This window comes from Oncorhynchus mykiss, chromosome 7 (genome assembly GCF_013265735.2).
Source record: "Oncorhynchus mykiss isolate Arlee chromosome 7, USDA_OmykA_1.1, whole genome shotgun sequence".
Lineage (NCBI taxonomy): Eukaryota > Metazoa > Chordata > Actinopteri > Salmoniformes > Salmonidae > Oncorhynchus > Oncorhynchus mykiss.
This window is the reverse complement of record NC_048571.1, coordinates 29,352,134-29,370,954: the sequence shown is the minus strand read 5'-3', so window position 1 is coordinate 29,370,954 and position 18,821 is coordinate 29,352,134. Positions and strand designations below refer to the sequence as shown.

Below are 18,821 nucleotides of genomic sequence, written 5' to 3'. Positions count from 1 at the left end.
CTAGCATAACTAATGCCTCCAGAGATGCAACCTCTCTTATCGTCACTCAATGCTTAGGTTTAAGTCCACTGTACCCGCACCCTACCATACCCGTCTGTACTTTATGCCTTGAATCTATCCTTCCACACCCAGAAATCTGCTCCTTTTATTCTCTGTTCACAACGCACTAGACGACCAGTTCTGATAGCCTATAGCCGTACCCTCATCCTACTCCTCTGTTCCTCGGGTGATGTAGAGGTTAACTTCTCTAGGGTAGGGGGCAGCATTCAGAATTTTGGATGAAAAGCATGCCCAAATTAAACTGCCTGCTTCTCGGGCCCAGAAGATATGATATGCATATGACTAGTAGATTTGGATAGAAAACACTCTAAAGTTTCCAAAACTGTTAAAATAGTGTCAGTGAGTATAACATAACTGATTTGGCAGGCGAATGCCTGAGACAAATCCATTCGGGAAGTGGTTTGTTTTGTTGGTTTTGTCATTTTCTATTCAATGCCATTACAGTATCCATTGACTTAGGACTCAAATTGCAGTTTCTATGCCTTCCACTAGATGTCAACAGTCATTAGAAATTGTTTCAGGCTTGTATTCTGAAAAATGAGGAAGTAAGAGCAGTCTGAATGAGTGGACCCTAAAGTGTCACAGAGCTTTTTCATGCGCGCGACCGAGAGAGTGCCTTCCTTGTTTACCTTTCATATTGACGACGTTATTGTCCGGTTGAAATATTATCAATTATTTAGGAAAAAAAAAAAAAAAGAGGATTGAACATAAACATCGTTTGACATGTTTCTATGAACTTTAAGGATACAATTTAGATTTTTTTGTCTGCCTGTTTTGACTGCATTTGAGCCTGTGGATTACTGAAGAAAACGCACAAACAAAACGGAGGTTTTCTGATATAAAGAGACTTTACGAACAAAAGGAACATTTACTGAGTAAATTCATGTCTGCTGAGTGCAACCATATGAAGATCATCAAAGGTAAGGGATTAATTTTATCTCTATTTCTGACTAACTCTTGGCTGGTTACTGTTTGTAATGATTTGTCTGCTGGGCTATATTTTCAAATAATCGTAAGGTATGCTTTCGCCGTAAAGTATTTTTAAAATCTGACACCGTGGTTGGATTCACAAGATTTATCTTTAAACCTATGTAAAATATGTTTTCTGGATTTTTATAATTAGTATTTCTGTATTTGAATTTGGTGCCCAGCTGTTTCACTGGCTGTTGAAGAGGTGGGACGCTAACGTCTCACGTACCCAAGAGAGGTTAACCCAGGCCCTGTGTGTCCCCAGGCACTCTCATTTGTTAAATTCTGTAACCACAAAAGCCTTGGTTTCGTGCATGTTAACATCAGAAGCCTCCTCCCTAAGTCTGTTTTTCTCGCTGCTTTAGCACACTCGGCCTACCTTCATGTCCTTGCCGTGTCTGAATCCTGGCTTTGGAAGGACTCCAAAAATTCTGAAATTTCCATCCCCAACTACAACATTATCCGTCAAGATAGAACTGCCAAAGGGGGAGGAGTTGCAATCTACTGCAGAGATGGCCTGCAAAGTTCTATCATACTTTCCAGGTCCATGCCCAAACAATTCGAGCTTCTAATTTTAAAAATTAATCTCTCCAGAAATAAGTCTCTCACTGTTGCCACTTGTTATAGACCCCCCTCAGCTCCCAGCTGAGCCCTGGACACCATATGTGAATTGATTGCCCCCCCATCTATCTTCAGAGTTTGTTCTGTTAGGTGACCAAACTGGAATATGCTTAACACCCTGGCCGTCCTACAATCCAAGCTGAAATCCCTCAATCTCACACAAATCATCAAGGAACCCACCAGGTACAACCCTAGATCCGTAAACATGGGCACCCTCATAGATATTACCTTGACCAACTTGGCCTCCAAATACACCTCTGCTGTTTTCAATCAGGATCTCAGCGGTCACTGCCACATTGCCTGCATCCGTTATGGGTCCGCGGTCAAACAACCACCCCTCATCACTGTCAAACACTTCTGCGAGCAGGCCTTTCTAATCGACCTGGCCCGGGTATCCTGGAAGGATATTGACCTCATCCCATCAGTAGAGGATGCCTGGTTGTTCTTTAAAAGTAATTTCCTCACCATCTTAATCAGCTAAGACAACAACAGGTAAAATGGCGATGAATGGGCAGAGAGGGTCAGTTAACTACACACAGGGCCTGAGTTCGAGGCTGGGGCCGACATATGAACAAAATAGAGTATCGTGATTAATGAACAGTCCAACATGCATCAGCTACTTTGGGGAGAACAAGTATTTGATACACTGCCGATTTTGCAGGTTTCCCTACTTACAAAGCATGTAGAGGTCTGAAAGTTTTACCAGCGACAGCCCCGAAACCTGAAGGATCTGGAGAAGGTCTGTATGGAGGAGTGGGCCAAAATCCCTGCTGCATTGTGTGCAAACCTGGTCAAGAACTACAGGAAACGTATGATCTCTGTAATTGCAAACAAAGGTTTGTGTACCAAATATTAAGTTCCGCTTTTCTGATGTATCAAATACTTATGTCATGCAATAAAATGCAAATTAATTACTTAAAAATCATACAATGTGATTTTCTGGATTTTTGTTTTAAATTCTGTCTCTCACAGTTGAAGTGTACCTATGATAAAAAATTACAGACCTCTACATGCTTTGTAAGAAGGAAAACCTGCAAAATCGGCAGTGTATCAAATACTTGTTCTCCCCACTGTATATAGTGTTATAAGATAAACCGTTTTTTTTACAAATCCGTCAAGACACCAACTTAGACTTTACCGTGAAATGCTTTACTTACAAGCCCTTAACCAACAGAGCAGTTCAAGAAGAAGAAAAAATTTACCAAGTAGACTAAAATAAAAAGTAATAATAAAAAGTAACACAATGAGAATAACGAGGCTATATACAGGGGGCACCGGAACCAAGTCAGTGTGCGGGGGTACAGGCTAGTTGAGGTAATCTGTACATGAATGTGGGGGCGTAGTGGCTATGCATAGGTAACAAACAACCAGCGAGTAGCAGCAGTGTACAAAAGGGAGGGGGGTGGGGGTCAAAGTAAATTGTCTAGTGGCGATTTTATGAATTGTTCAGCAGTTGTATGGCTTGGGGGTAGAAGCTGTTGAGGAGGCTTTTGGTCCTAGACTTGGCGCTCCGGCACCGCTTGCTGTGCGGTAGCAGAGAAAACTGTTTAAAACTTGGGTGACTGGAGTCTCTGACAATTTTGTGGGCTTTCCTCAGATGGCAGGAAGCTTGGCCACAGTGATGTACTGGGCTGTTCGCACTACCCTCTGTAGTGCCTTACCCTCTGTAGATGCCTCTGTAGATGCCGAGCAGTTGCCATACCAGGTGGAGATGCAACCGGTCAGGATGCTCTCGGTGGTGCAGCTGCATTACCTTTTGACGGGGGCAGCAATCAGCAGTAGAAACAATAACAAAGCGTACTCCCTGCCCATTTCGGTAAAAATCTGAGAGATGGGGCTGGAAAAATGCAACCCTCCATGATATCAACATTCTAGTTTTAACCATGTTTTGAGGATATACAGTGTTTGTTTATATTTAATGACAAACATTTTTAAAAAAGCTTATATTCTGGGTTCTGGTGGGGTACGACAGTTGATCTAAGCTCCTGAGGCATTTCTAAGTGAATTCTTCAAGAAACAGATGGGTACATGTCATTAAGCTGCAAAATGGATGTAACAACTGCTGATTGCCCCTCTAAGAGTACATCTTGGGCTAATCTAATATGAGATATTGAGGACTACAGTATTTCAGGCATTGTCATTAGATGCATTTAATCAATTGTTAACATTTTGTTGATGGTCCACTCTTGATGTTCTACACATTACAGTGTAGCTTCAGCCATTCCTACAGAACAACATTAAAGTGTAGAACCGCTTTACTGCATATTGGTTCAATGACTGCAGAGACGGTCCTTACTGGTGTTAAACAGATATCCAACCTCCTCTTCTTCTTTCAATGTGACAGTCATCTCCCCCTCCTCCTCTTTCACTCCCAAAACTGCATCCTCTTTCTCTTCCTCCTCTTCTTTTAATGTAACATCCTCCTCCTCTTTCACTCTGAACGCGTCTTCCTCGTCTTTCACTGAAACGTCTTTCTCTTCTTTTACAGTAACAGCCTCACCCTCTACTTGTTTTTGTATTGTAACAGCCTCCTCTTCCTCCTCCTCTTTGACCAGAGCTTCTTTCTCCGTCCAGCAGACTGCCTCTACTTTATCAGGAGGAGAGTAGCTTAGTGAACTCATGGTCGGGGATGTTAGCTAGCTAGCATTAGCGACTAGCCTAGTTCTAAGCTAACCTAGCAAACCAGCTAGCTGACAAACAACGTAAATATATAATTACATGGGCCAACAAGTACATACGACAGAAGTGTGTTTAATTCACAGCGACTAAAATACACCAAAAACAGTGTAAAGAGCGTGAATGTTGTAGCTATGTTTGCTAAAAAGCTACCGAGGTGTCTGACTAGCTGTTGTTGTTGAAGGAGCGTCCCGTCCACTAGATTATACGTCACACACGTCGCCTGAACCTAAAAGACGCACCTCGCCATTTGCTGACTGTTGTGGGCAACGCAGTTGAGGAACCAAAAGTTTATTTTTCATTTATTAAGTTTATTAAGTCGTTCAAAGAGAAGCATGTGTTGATTGATTCGTGTTTAATGAGTGAGAATTTAAAACAAACTTTACACCCACTACATATTTGCATTGAACCATACTTCTGACATGGATCATTTTGACACCAGAGGCATATATTTTATCATAGCCAAAATGTGGTTTATTCAATTCTTCAATTTTTTCATGACTTTGTCAATCAACTTGTTCTTAATAAATCAAAATAATGGTTTAGTGTTTCTGTATAAATATGGACTTTTAACAAATTCAAATCCTTTGGAGTCATTTTGACCCCAGCCAAAAGCACCTTTGATAAATAGGACGTTAATTTCAAATCAAAATCAAATCACATTTTACTGGTCACATACATGTGTTTAGAAGATATAATTGTGGGTGTAGAGAAATGCTTGTGGTTCTAGAGTCGATATTACTGAACTATCTAACAAGTAATATCTAACAATTTCACAACAAATACCCAATACACACAAATCTAAGTATTTGAATCTAGGTTTCTCTGTAGACATGATCCATCCCACCAGAGGGTGGAGGGGCAACTGTATCAGTGGTTTTGACCAGAGACACCTGCAGACACACAGTATTGTGCCTCCCATGTACCCTCCTAAGATTGGACTTTTCTATACCAAGTATCACATGACTGTGTACAAAACGGCCAGGGGTAGAAAACTTTGACAACACTCTGCCAGCGGTAGAAAACTGCCAAAGGTATACAGTGCATTTGTAATGTATTCAGACCCCTTCATTTTTCCCGCATTTTTTTTAACGTTACAGCCTTATTCTAAACTTGAAGATTTTTTCCCCCACATCAAATCTACACACAATACCCCATAATGACATCACAATACCCAATAATGACATCACAAAACCCCATAATGACAAACCAAAAATACATTTGTAGACATTTTTGCACATTTATTAACTTAAGTATTCAGACCCTTTACTATGAGACTATGGAGCTCAGATGCATCCTGATTCCATTGATCATCCTTGAGATGTTTCTTCAACTTGTTTGGAGTCCACCTGTGGTAAATTCAATTGATTGGACATGATTTGGAAAGGCACACACCTGTCTATATAAGGTCCCACAGGTAACAGTGGATGTCAGAGCAAAAACCAAGCCATGAGGTCAAATAAATTATCCGTTGAGCTCTGAGACAGGATTGCGTCGAGGCACAGATCTGGGGAAGGGTACCAAAACATTTCTGCAGCATTGAAGGTCCCCAAGAACACATCGGCCTCCATAATTCTTAATTGGAGGAAGTTTGGAACCACCAAGACTCTTCCAAGAGCTGGCCACCCGGCCAAACTAAGAAATCGGAGGAGAAAGGCCTTCATCAGGGAAGGGAACAAGAACCCAATGGTCACCCTGACAGAGCTACAGATTTCCTCTGTGGAGATGGGAGAACCTTCCGGAAGGACAACAATCTCAGCAGCACTCCACAGATCAGGACTTAATGGAAGAGTGGGCAGACGGAATCCACTCCACAGTAAAGGCACATGACTGCCAGCTTGGAGGTTGCCGAAAGGCATTCAGGCCAAAGAGTTCAATCTTGGTTTCATCAGACCAGAGAATCTTGTTTCTCATGGTCTGAGAGTCTTTAGGTGCCTTTTGGCAAACTCTAAGCAGGCTGTAATGTGCCTTTTACTGAGGAGCGGCCTCCGTCTGGCCACTCTACCAAAAAGGCCTGATTGGTGGAGTGCTGCAGAGATGGTTGTCTTTCTGGAAGGTTCTCCCATCCCTACAGAGTAACTCTAGAGCTGTCAGAGTGACCATCGGGTTCTTAGTCACCTCCCTGACAAAGGCCCTTCTCCCCCGATTGCGCAGTCTGGCCGGGTGGCCAGCTCTAGGAAGAGTCTTCCAAACGTCTTCCATTAAAAAATGATGGTGGCCACTGTGTTTTTGGGGACCAATGCTGCAAACATTTTTTGGTACCATTCCCCAGATCTGTGCCTCGACACAATCCTGTCTCGGAGCTCTAAGGACAATTTATTCGACCTCATTGCTTGGTGTTTGATCTGACATGCATTGTCAACTGTGAGACCTTATATAGACAGGTGTAACCATACACAATATGATTTCATGTGGCCTAAACAAAAACACAAATTCTCAGTCAAAAATATAAGTCAGAATACACTCTTTCTATTCTCTCATTTGATTTCAGGTTCTCTGAATTCCACACAGACAGCAGTGGTAGGACTTTTACCGTGTTTATCCTCTTATGCTCCTTCAGGCTACTTGACCAGGTAAAATTCTTTCTAGACTGGGAGCATTGGAAAGGGTTTTCTCTTCTGTATCCTCTCATGAGCTTTAAGTTCTGCCATTCGTGAGAATCTATTTTTACACTGGGAGCAGAAAATGCTTTTCTCCTCTATGTATTCTCTCATGCCTTTTCAGGTTAGTTAACATGGTAAAACTCTTTTCACACTGGGAACATTGGAAAGGCTTTTCTCCTGTGTGTATCCTCTCGTGAGCTTTCAGGTGCCCTATCTGAGTAAAACTCTTTCCACACTGGGAACATTGGAAAGGCTTTTCTCCTGTGTGTATCCTCTCATGAGCTTGAAGGTCCCATAACTGAGTAAAACTCATTCCACAGTGGGAACAGTGATGAGGCTTTTCTCCTGTGTGTATTCTCTCATGCCTTTTCAGGTTAGCTAACACAGCAAAACTCTTTCCACACTGGGAGCATTGGTAAGGCTTTTCTCCTGTGTGTAGTCTCGCATGCTTTTTTAGGTTTCCTATCCGAGTAAAACTCTTCCCACAATGGGAACATTGGAATGGCTTTTCTCCTTTGTGTATTCTCTCATGTTCTTTTAATTGCCCTATCTTAGTAAAACTCTTTCCACACTGGGAACATTGGAAAGGCTTTTCTCCTGTGTGTTTCCTCTTATGAGCTTTTAGGTCTCCATCCTGATTAAAACTCATTCCACATTGGGAACAGTGATAAGGCTTTTCTCCTGTGTGTATTCTCTCGTGTCTTTTCAGGTTAGCTAACACAGCAAAACTCTTTCCACACTGGGAGCATTGGAAAGGCTTTTCTCCTGTGTGTGTCCTCTCATGCAGTTTTAGGTTCCCTAACCAGCAAAAACTCTTTTCACAGTGGGAGCAGTGGTGTTGTCTGGCTGGTTTGGGCATCTCTGGGTCTGGTTCCCCTGAAGGACTCTTCCCACTGTCAGAGTGAGAGTCTGGTTTCTCTCCTGCCAAAGACAAACAGAGTATCTAGTTAAACAGAGACCTGCATGAAACCTCCACATGATTAAACTGTCTTCCTATGAGGTTTAATCTAGACTAGATCCCTCAATAAAAGAGCAGAACTGGTCATCACAGAGTTGCTGTAGTGCTTTGTAGACTGGGTAAATCCATTTCAATTCCTTACATTTTTGACAGCATCCCTTTTGATTTAAAAAAACCTTTCCTTACATGTTTGCCTTTGGAAGAAGTGGTAAAAACATTAATGAGATATACAGTACCAGTCAAATGTTGACACACCTCATTCCAGGGGTTTTCTTAATATTTACTATTTTTTACATTGTAGAATAATAGTGAAGACATGAAATCCATGAAATAACACATATGGAATCAAGTAGTAACCAAAAAAGTGGTAAACAAATCCAAATATATTTTAGAATATTCAAAGTAGCCACCCTTTGCCTTCATGACAACTTTGCACACTCTCAACCAGCTTCACCTGGAATGCTTTTCCAACAGTCTTGAAGGAGTTCCCACATATGCTGCGCAATTGTTGGCTGCTTTTCCTTCACTCTGCGGTCCAACTCATCCCAAACCATCTCAATTGGGTTGAGGTCGGGTGATTGTGGTGGCCAGGTCATCTGATGCAGCACTCCATCACTCTCCTTCTTGGTCAAATAGTCCTTACACAGCCTGGAGATGTGTTGGGAGATTGTCCTACTGAGAAACAAATGATAGTCCCACTAAGCTCAAACCAGATGGGATGGTGTATCGCTTCAGAATGCTGTGGTAGCCAGACAGGTGTGTGCCTTTCCAAATCATGTCCAATCAACTTAATTTACCACAGGTGGACTCCAATCAAGTTGTAGAAACATCTCAACGATGATCAATGGAAACAGTATGCACCTGAGCTCAATTTCAAGTCTCATAGTAAAAGGTTTGAATACTTATGTACATAATAATATTAAATAAGTAAATAATAAATAATAATGTTTTTTCTTAAAATAAATGTAGATTTTTTTCTAAAAACCTATTTATGCCTTTTCATTATTGGGTATTGTGTGTAGATTTATGAGGATTTTTATTTATTGTAGAATAAGGCTGTAACGTAACAAAATGTGGAAAGACTTTAGTGACAAATAAAAATAGTTTTTTATATATATATATATATATATATATATATATATATTTGTTATTATATCGCTCAGATACAGGACAGACACCTCAGAACAAACTTCGTTTACATTTTTTGGGGGAAACAATGTTACTATGGTTATTGTTGTTCCATGTTGTGAATGTTGTCCAATGTGTTACTATGGTTACTGTTGTTCCATGTTGTGAATGTTATCCAATGTGTTACTATGGTTACTGTTGTTCCATATTGTGAATGTTCTCCAATGTGTTACAGCAGTATGAACAAATATTTTATTGACAAAACAATTTAAAAATATTTTTTGCTGATACTTACAATTCAAAATTAAATAGCAAAATTATCCATGGTATAACCTTAAAACATTTCTCATTCCGTTGTCGTTGGAGTGAGGCCTAGCCGACTGGTGAAGGGGGTCTCATTCACATTGGGAAATTATTTGGCAATCCTTTCTTTGGGGAAATTATATCATTTGGGAAAATGTATTTCAATTTATTTACCTGTTGGACCCACCACTATGTCATTTCTCTCCTGTTCTGTTAGACCCACCACTATGTCATTTCTCTCCTGTTCTATTGGATCCACCACTGTCATTTCTCTCCTGTTCTGTTAGACCCACCACTGTCATTTCTCTCCTGTTCTATTAGACCCACCACTATGTAATTTCTCTCCTGTTATATTAGACCCACCGCGCTATGTAATTTCTCTCCTGTTCTATTGGATCCACCACTATGCCATTTCTCTCTTGTTCTATTAGACCCACCACTATGTCATTTCTCTCATGTTCTATTGGACACACCACTGTGTCATTTCTCTCCTGTTCTATTAGTTTTCATATCAAAAGTATTTCGTTGTCCAGAAACCAAAATCCTAGTTGTTGCAGCTTTAGACTCCGCCTCTTTCTAAGTTTCTAAAAGAGGTTTTCATCTGTCAGATATGAACCTCTACCAGATGGACTGTATAGAACGGTGTGTTCATCTCTGTCAGATATGAACCTCTACCAGGTGGACTGTATAGAACAGTGTGTACATCTCTGTCAGATATGAACCTCTACCAGGTGGACTGTATAGAACAGTGTGTTCATCTCTGTCAGATATGAACCTCTACCAGGTGGACTGTATAGAACAGTGTGTACATCTCTGTCAGATATGAACCTCTACCAGGTGGACTGTATAGAACAGTGTGTTCATCTCTGTCAGATATGAACCTCTACCAGGTGGACTGTATAGAACAGTGTGTACATCTCTGTCAGATATGAACCTCTATCAGATGGACTGTATAGAACGGAATGTTCTAATAAAACACTATAGGAGTGGTCTCCAGATGCATATTCATGCCATGAGGCTAGTAGCTTAGCATTTCTCTCCATTGAATACAGGCGGTTGACGTCAACAACCCTCAGACTGGGGGCATTGTGTGTAGTAAATTGTGGGCATTGTGAGTAGTAAATCATCACAACACAAAAATCACTACATGTCGTGCCCCCAGTCTGCGGTCAGCATTTAGACCCTTCTCAAATATGTATGTTAAGTCACTTTTTGGAAACGGAACGGAGAAAACAAGGGGTAGCTTGCTCTCTACGTCGTCTGATGATTCTAGACATATCAGATATCATCCCAGGGCCCTCCGTTGAAGAGGTATTGACAAGCCAACTCCGAATATCCAAAGTGAACAAAAACTATTTAAGGCGGAACTTACTGGTGTTAATCAGATCTCCTATCTCCACCTCTTCATCTTTCAATGTGACAGTAATCTCCCCTTCCTTCTTCACTCCAAAAACTGCATCATCATCTTTCTCTTCCTCCTCCTCTTTCACTCTGAACTCGTCTTCCTCTTCTTTCACTGAAACGTCCTTCTCTTCTTCTTTCACTGTAACAGCCTCACCCTCTACTTCTTGTTTAACTGTAACATCCTCCCATTCCTTCTCCTCTTTCACGACAACGTTCAGCCCCAGAGCTTCTTTCTCCGTCCAGCAGATCTCCTCTTCTTTAACAGGAGGAGAGTAGTTTAGGGAGCTCATGGTCGGGGATGTTAACTAGCTAGCTATAATTAGCGACTAGTCTAGTGCTAACTTAACCAGCCAGCTACTATAGCTGACGAATAAAGAATACCGAAATATTAAATTAAATAAGTTAACAAGTAGATACGACAGAACTGTGTCTAAAACAGGGTAGCTAATATACTTCGAAAGCGTAGAAATAGCTTGAATCTATCGGCTATGTTGTCTAGCAAGCTACCGAGGTGGTTGACGAGCTGTTTCTGAAGAACCGTCCACTAGATTATACGTCACGTTGGCAGCGTCGCCTGAAGGACGCACATCGCCGTCTGCTGACTGGAGGGGAAACGCAGTTAAGGATCATATTTTATTTTCAGATCAAGTTCATTTTAAATGTATTTAACTTTTTAAATATTTTTAACTTTAGTTTACAGCGCATTCTGAAAGTATTCAGACCCCTTTACTTTTTCCACATTTTGTTACCTTACAGCCGTATTCTAAATTGGATTAAATAGAAAATGTCCCTTATCAATCTACACACAATATTTTTTATTTAACTAGGCAAGTCAGCTAAGAACAAATTCTTATTTACAATGACGGCCTACCAAACCTGGACGATGCTGGTCCAATTGTGCATCCCTATGGGACTCACGGCCAGATGTGATTCAGTGCCTTAGACCGTTGCGCCACTCGGGAGCCCGTAAAGCAAAAGTAACTGAACTAAATGACTACTAGTAGCACTTACTTCCGTCATCATGAAATGCTTTGAGAGACTAGTCAAGGATCATATCACCTCCTCCTTACCTGTCGCCCTAGACCCACTTCAATTTGCTTACTGCCCCAATAGATCCACACACGATGCAATCACCATCGCACTGCCCATCTGGACAAGAGGAATACCTACGTAAGAATGCTGTTCATTGACTATAGCTCAGCATTCAACACCATAGTACCCTCCAAACTCTTCATTAAGCTTGAGGCCCTGGGTCTGAACCCCGCCCTGTGTAACTGGGTCGTGGACTTCCTGACGGGCCTCCCCCAGGTGGTGATACCCACAAGGATGGGTGCTCAGCCCCCTCCTGTACTTCCTGTTCACCCATGACTGCGTGGCCACGGAAGCCTCAATCATCAAGTTTGCAGATGACACAACAGTAGTAGGCCTGATTACCAGCAATGATGAGACAGCCTACAGGGCGGAAGTGAGGGCCCTGGGAGTGTGGTGCCAGGAAAATAACCTCTCACCAAACATCAACAAAACAAAGGAGATGATCGTGGACTTCAGGAAACAGCAGAGGGAGCACCCCCCTATCCACATCGATGGGACCGCAGTGGAGAAGGTGGAAAACTTCAGGTTCCTCGGCATACACATCACTGACAAACTGAAATGGTCCACCAAACACAGACAGTGTGTTGCCCCCCCCCCCCCCCCCCCCAGTGGGGCAAAAAAGTATTTAGTCAGCCACCAATTGTGCAAGTTCTCCCACTTAAAAAGATGAGAGAGGCCTGTAATTTTCATCATAGGTACGCTTCAACTATGACAGACAAAATGAGAAGAAGAAAATCCAGAAAATCACATTGTAGGATTTTTTATGAATTTATTTGCAAATTATGGTGGAAAATAAGTATTTGGTCACCTACAAACAAGCAACATTTCTGGCTCTCACAGACCTGTAACTTCTTCTTTAAGAGGCTCCTCTGTCCTCCACTCGTTACCTGTATTAATGGCACCTGTTTGAACTTGTTATCAGTAAAAAAGACACCTGTCCACAACCTCAAACAGTCACACTCCAAACTCCACTATGGCCAAGACCAAAAAGCTGTCAAAGGACACCAGAAACCACATTTTAGACCTGCACCAGGCTGTGAAGACTGAATCTGCAATAGGTAAGCAGCTTGGTTTGAAGAAATCAACTGTGGGAGCAATTATTAGGAAATGGAAGACATACAAGACCACTGATAATCTCCCTCGATCTGGGGCTCCACGCAAGATCTCACCCCGTGGGGTCAAAATGATCACAATAACAGTGAGCAAAAATCCCAGAACCACACGGGGGGACCTAGTGAATGACCTGCAGAGAGCTGGGACCAAAGTAACAAAGCCTACCATCAGCAACACATTACGCCGCCTGGGACTCAAATCCTGCATTGCCAGACGTGTCCCCCTGCTTAAGCCAGTACATGTCCAGGCCTGTCTGAAGTTTGCTAGAGAGCATTTGGATGATCCAGAAGAAGATTGGGAGAATGTCATATGGTCAGATTAAACCAAAATAGAACTTATTGGTAAAAACTCAACTCGTCGTATTTGGAGGACAAAGAATGCTGAGTTGCATCCAGAGAACACCATACCTACTGTGAAGCATGGGGGTGGAAACATCATTCTTTGGGGCTGTTTTTCTGCAAAGGGACCAGGACGACTGATCCGGGTAAAGGAAAGAATGAATGGGGCCATGTATCATGAGATTTTGAGTGAAAACCTCCTTCCATCAGCAAGGCAATTGAAAATGAAACGTGGCTGGGTCTTTCAGCATGACAATGATCCCAAACACACCTCCCGGGCAACGAAGGAGTGGCTTCGTAAGAAGCATTTCAAGGTCCTGGAGTGGCCTAGCCAGTCTCCAGATCTCAACCCCATAGAACATCTTTGGAGGGAGTTGAAAGTCTGTTGCCCAGCAACAGCCACAAAACATCACTGCTCTAAAGGAGATCTGCATGGAGGAATGGGCCAAAATACCAGCAACAGTGTGTGAAAACCTTGTGAAGACTTACAGAAAACGTTTGACCTCTGTCATTGCCAACAAAGGGTATATAACAAAGTATTGAGATAAACTTTTGTTATTGACGACCAAATACTTATTTTCCACCATCATTTGCAAATAAATTCATTAAAAATTCTACAATGTGATTTTCTGGATTTTTTTTCTCATTTTGTCTGTCATAGTTGAAGTGTACCAATGATGAAAATTACAGGCCTCTCATGTTTTTAAGTGGGAGAACTTGCACAATTTGTGGCTGACTAAATACTTTTTTGCCCCACTGTAGGTGTGCATGCGTATATAAAACTTCAGCTGACAATTTGTTATGTTCTTTGTTAATTGTATGTGTATTCATCTTTTCTTTCTTTTGTTGACACAGATTTCACTGCTCTTCACTCCTTTACTGCACATCGGCGGAAATCCATTTCACCGTCAGAGTGAAATCCCGCTGGCCTTTGATGGGGAGAAAATCCACACCCTCGAGGACGTCCCCATGGGACTGTATTTTTTTACTTTCCCTTAAATTTCCGAAACATGTCAGAAAAACACTTATGTTACTGTGTTCTTTGGGACAAGAGAAGTTGGGGTGAAGTTACCAGGGCCGGTCATAAAGATGGCAAACTTCCTAACATAACAAAGTGGATACGATATACACACTAAAGCTGAAAAATCTGTATTTAGCATCAAGTCTACAATATTGTTAGTTTACCAATGATTCATTTTTAATGTATGTTGTTTTTATTGTACATCATTATTTATATATATTTGAAATGTCATGAAAAGCACTACACAAAGTAAATGTATTATTTATTATGGTCTGACATGTCTGTCGAAATGTTTTGTAATGTGTTTTGTTTGGTAATATGTTTTGTAAATATGAATTCACATTTGTGGTGCCACTAAATAAACAATTAATGATTTAAGTCAATATTGTTATTAAAATATGTTTTTATAATGGAGGGAGGGTGGACAGGGAGTTTAAAAAAAATGAACCCCAAAAGGTTCTTAGAGGAACCATGATAATGGGTTCTTCATATAACTTTTAGGGGTTCCCCCATTTTCAATTTGAAGAACCCCTACAGCATACTCCAGGAACCTTTAGTTTTTAGAGTGTATATTGATAAAAGTCACCTTGTCCGAGAGACATTTACATAGTTATAAACAGCCAAATTTGGGATGAGTATTTTGGGGCGAAATAGCGGCCACAACAAACAGACCTGATATCGGCCATAATTCGACATCATTGGACGTTACAGTGCCTTGCGAAAGTATTCGGCCCCCTTGAACTTTGCGACCTTTTGCCACATTTCAGGCTTCAAACATAAAGATATAAAACTGTATTTTTTTTGTGAAGAATCAACAACAAGTGTGACACAATCATGAAGTGGAACGACATTTATTGGATATTTCAAAGTTTTTTAACAAATCAAAAACTGAAAAATTGGCTGTGCAAAATTATTCAGACCCCTTAAGTTAATACTTTGTGGCTCCACCTTATGCTGCGATTACAGCTGTAAGTCGCTTGGGGTATGTCTCTATCAGTTTTGCACATCGAGAGACTGAATTTTTTCCCCATTCCTCCTTGCATAACAGCTCGAGCTCAGTGAGGTTGGATGGAGAGCATTTGTGAACAGCAGTTTTCAGTTCTTTCCACAGATTCTCGATTGGATTCAGGTCTGGACTTTAACTTGGCCATTCTAACACCTGTATATGTTTATTTTTGAACCATTCCATTGTAGATTTTGCTTTATGTTTTGGATCATTGTCTTGTTGGAAGACAAATCTCCGTCCCAGTCTCAGGTCTTTTGCAGACTGCATCAGGTTTTCTTCCAGAATGGTCCTGTATTTGGCTCCATCCATCTTCCCATCAATTTTAACCATCTTCCCTGTCCCTGCTGAAGTTTGACAGTGGGGTAGGTCTGTTCAGGGTTATGAGCTGTGTTGCTTTTACGCCAAGTTTTGCATTGTTGCCAAAAAGTTCAATTTTGGTTTCATCTGACCAGAGCACCTTCTTCCACATGTTTGGTGTGTCTCCCAGGTGGCTTGTGGCAAACTTTAAACGACACTTTTTATGGATATCTTTAAGAAATGGCTTTCTTCTTGCCACTCTTCCGTAAAGGCCAGATTTGTGCAATATACGACTAATTGTTGTCCTATGGACAGAGTCTCCCACCTCAGCTGTAGATCTCTGCAGTTCATCCAGAGTGATCATGGGCCTCTTGGCTGCATCTCTGATCAGTCTTCTCCTTGTATGAGCTGAAAGTTTAGAGGGACGGCCAGGTCTTGGTAGATTTGCAGTGGTCTGATACTCCTTCCATTTCAATATTATTGCTTGCACAGTGCTCCTTGGGATGTTTAAAGCTTGGGAAATCTTTTTGTATCCAAATCCGGCTTTAAACTTCTTCACAACAGTATCTCGGACCTGCCTGGTGTGTTCCTTGTTCTTCATGATGCTCTCTGCGCTTTTAACGGACCTCTGAGACTATCACAGTGCAGGTGCATTTATACGGAGACTTGATTACACACAGGTGGATTGTATTTATCATCATTAGTCATTTAAGTCAACATTGGATCATTCAGAGATCCTCACTGAACTTCTGGAGAGAGTTTGCTGCACTGAAAGTAAAGGGGCTGAATAATTTTGCACGGACAATTTTTCAGTTTTTGATTTGTTAAAAAAGTTTGAAATATCCAATAAATGTCGTTCCACTTCATGATTGTGTCCCACTTGTTGATTCTTCACAAAAAAATACAGTTTTATATCTTTATGTTTGAAGCCTGAAATGTGGCAAAAGGTCGCAAAGTTCAAGGGGGCCGAATACTTTCGCAAGGCACTGTACGTGCTGACTGGATATGACCAAAGTTATTCTGTTTAGCTACACTTTGTAGTATATTCTTACACTATAATAAATGTTTCTGATGCCACATAGCCCGTTTTCAAAGGGAGTCAATGGTTTTTAGGGGCAGTCGCTTTTTAGCTTTTTGTCTGAAAGTATTTTCTCAACTGCGATACCAACTCCAGTGAGCAGATGGTGATGTGCATTTTTCAGGTGATTCTGCCACTGTGACATATAATCTAGTGTACGGGAGGCTTCTTCAACATCAACAGCTAGTCAGCCACCTTGGTTCATTCTAACTTTATGGAAAAATACATCTAGCAACTCCACTCATACTGGGAAAATACAGGAATACAAACTCAGAGCCTACGAGGCTTTTCTAAAAACTACACTTTGCGTCTTTCGCTCACCTCTTTTTTTAAAAACTACATTTGAGATTTGGTATCCACTCGGCTCACTGCCTCTCAGATCTGCTCCCTTCCCAAAGTGTGGTCTCCCTGAGATCCCAAGTTTGAGGGATCCCTGGTGCACCATTTACCCAGGTCGTCAAGAGCGGTCACCAAATGAAGATTAACATCCCCAAATGTGGTTCATTTCTTTCATATCAAATGAGACAAACTTATCACACAAGACATAATGTTGCAGTTTTGCTCTCAGTGTCCACTGAAAGTTGCCTAGTAACAACAACTGGGACATGAAAGACACCCACTATGAGACCCACTAAATCTGCCCAAGAAGAGGCAAACAAAAAGAAAAACCCACACCAAACTTAAAGACAGGATGTGGAGCAACTAAAGGTGTTGACTCTCCACATCTATCAAGACAACTGGAGCACTGGGCCAGACACTCTTAAATAGAACCTGGACCAGCTCAGGTGAAACACCTTCCCACTAACGAGATGGACAAGCCAGCACAGGTGTAATACATCCTGACTAACAGAAATGGAAAAACCAAAAGACTAACACCTTAAGAGAATGCTTACCACCAACAGAAAACAACTTACATTTCACATTATAATCAACTACATTGCTTCACCAATATAAACATGGGGTCTACTGGCTGTGAACAATTAAAAACAAGGAAAAAAAACATTTTCTTCCTAAAACTCACTATCTTCTAGAACTCTCATCCCCTTGGAACGAGCCCAAACAAAAAAACAAAAAATCTCCAATACGGAAAAACGTGCAGTCAAAGTAAATGGAAACGCACTGGCTAAATGCAAAACACAGAACTTTTTGACTGCCCACCCTTGAGACAAACAGCAACCAAGTTGTCCTCACCACGGACATGTCTAATTTCAAGAGGAAACTCCTGCAATATCCATAATAACTTTCAACCTCACCGCGGAGCTTCTCTCTCTTTTCAGGTTTCACTAGATAGGTATGTTGTTGGATCGGAGCCCAGTCCCCAATGTCATGCTCTAGTACATTTGGGTTGGCACATCTGAGAATTAACCTTGATATTCTAAAATCAGGGCAACAATGTCAATATAATTTTACCCAAAAATCTGTCAGTTGGTTGCATGAATAATTATCATTACTAAATGTTTCATGAAATGTAAATATGAAATATTTGATTGCATAGTCAAATTTTCAACATCTTTTCAATTACATTTTCTAGGTGGAATAGCCTAGGAATAACATGTCCAAATCAATAACCAATGTGCAGAAACAGTTTGGGATAAATTGAAAACCTAAACATAACATGTGCAATGTACACAAATATCTGTATTTTTTAAAACAAGTACCTTATAAACTGCATAAGCACCAAAAACCAAGTTGTCCTCACCATGGACACAAGCACCAGAAATGCTGTTGTTTTGACAAGTAGCAATAAATCACTGATATCAATTAGGGGGGAAATCAGATTGTTCGTGCTTTTGAAACTAACACAACTAAAAAAAAACACATGGAAATGGAAGATATCTTTTACCTCACTGGTTAGAGGACAACCTGTAGAAGACAGTCAGCTACATTTTGGAGTGATGCATTTAAATTTAGGGGTCACTAAACAAAGGAACGCAACACTTATTTGTCATCACTCAACGAAATCATGTTGAAATCAATTGTGCCAAGAGGAGGGAGATGAGGTTGCAAGTCCTGTTAAAACTAACAGCTCAAAAACCACACGGAATCTGGGAGTAATGTGTACATCACTGGTTAGATGACAACTTGTATAAAAAAGCTAGCTACATTTTGAAGTGTTGCATTGATTCAAGTGGGTCACCAACGGGGTAAGTGTAA

At 41.1% G+C, this 18,821-nt stretch overlaps 1 protein-coding gene across 3 annotated transcripts in view; it reads right to left on the bottom strand.

The window, feature by feature from the left end:
- Positions 1 to 18,821, bottom strand: part of LOC110527619 (zinc finger protein 501) — a 174,204-nt gene that overhangs the window by 132,833 nt on the left and 22,550 nt on the right. Inside the window, exons 2-3 of one of the 3 annotated variants that reach the window (XR_005052561.1) lie at positions 6,889 to 7,850; positions 6,593 to 6,754 (exon numbers count right to left, since the gene is read on the bottom strand). The exons of 1 other annotated variant lie outside the window; for it this stretch is intronic. Coding sequence is in view for 1 of the 2 variants with exons in the window: in XM_036983125.1 (XP_036839020.1) it covers positions 6,994 to 7,850; positions 10,691 to 11,012 (1,179 nt within the window). In the remaining variant the exon portion in view is untranslated. Of the gene's footprint in view, positions 1 to 6,592; positions 7,851 to 10,690; positions 11,281 to 18,821 lie in introns of those variants that run through there. One more of the 3 variants, XM_036983125.1, reaches the window with a different exon arrangement.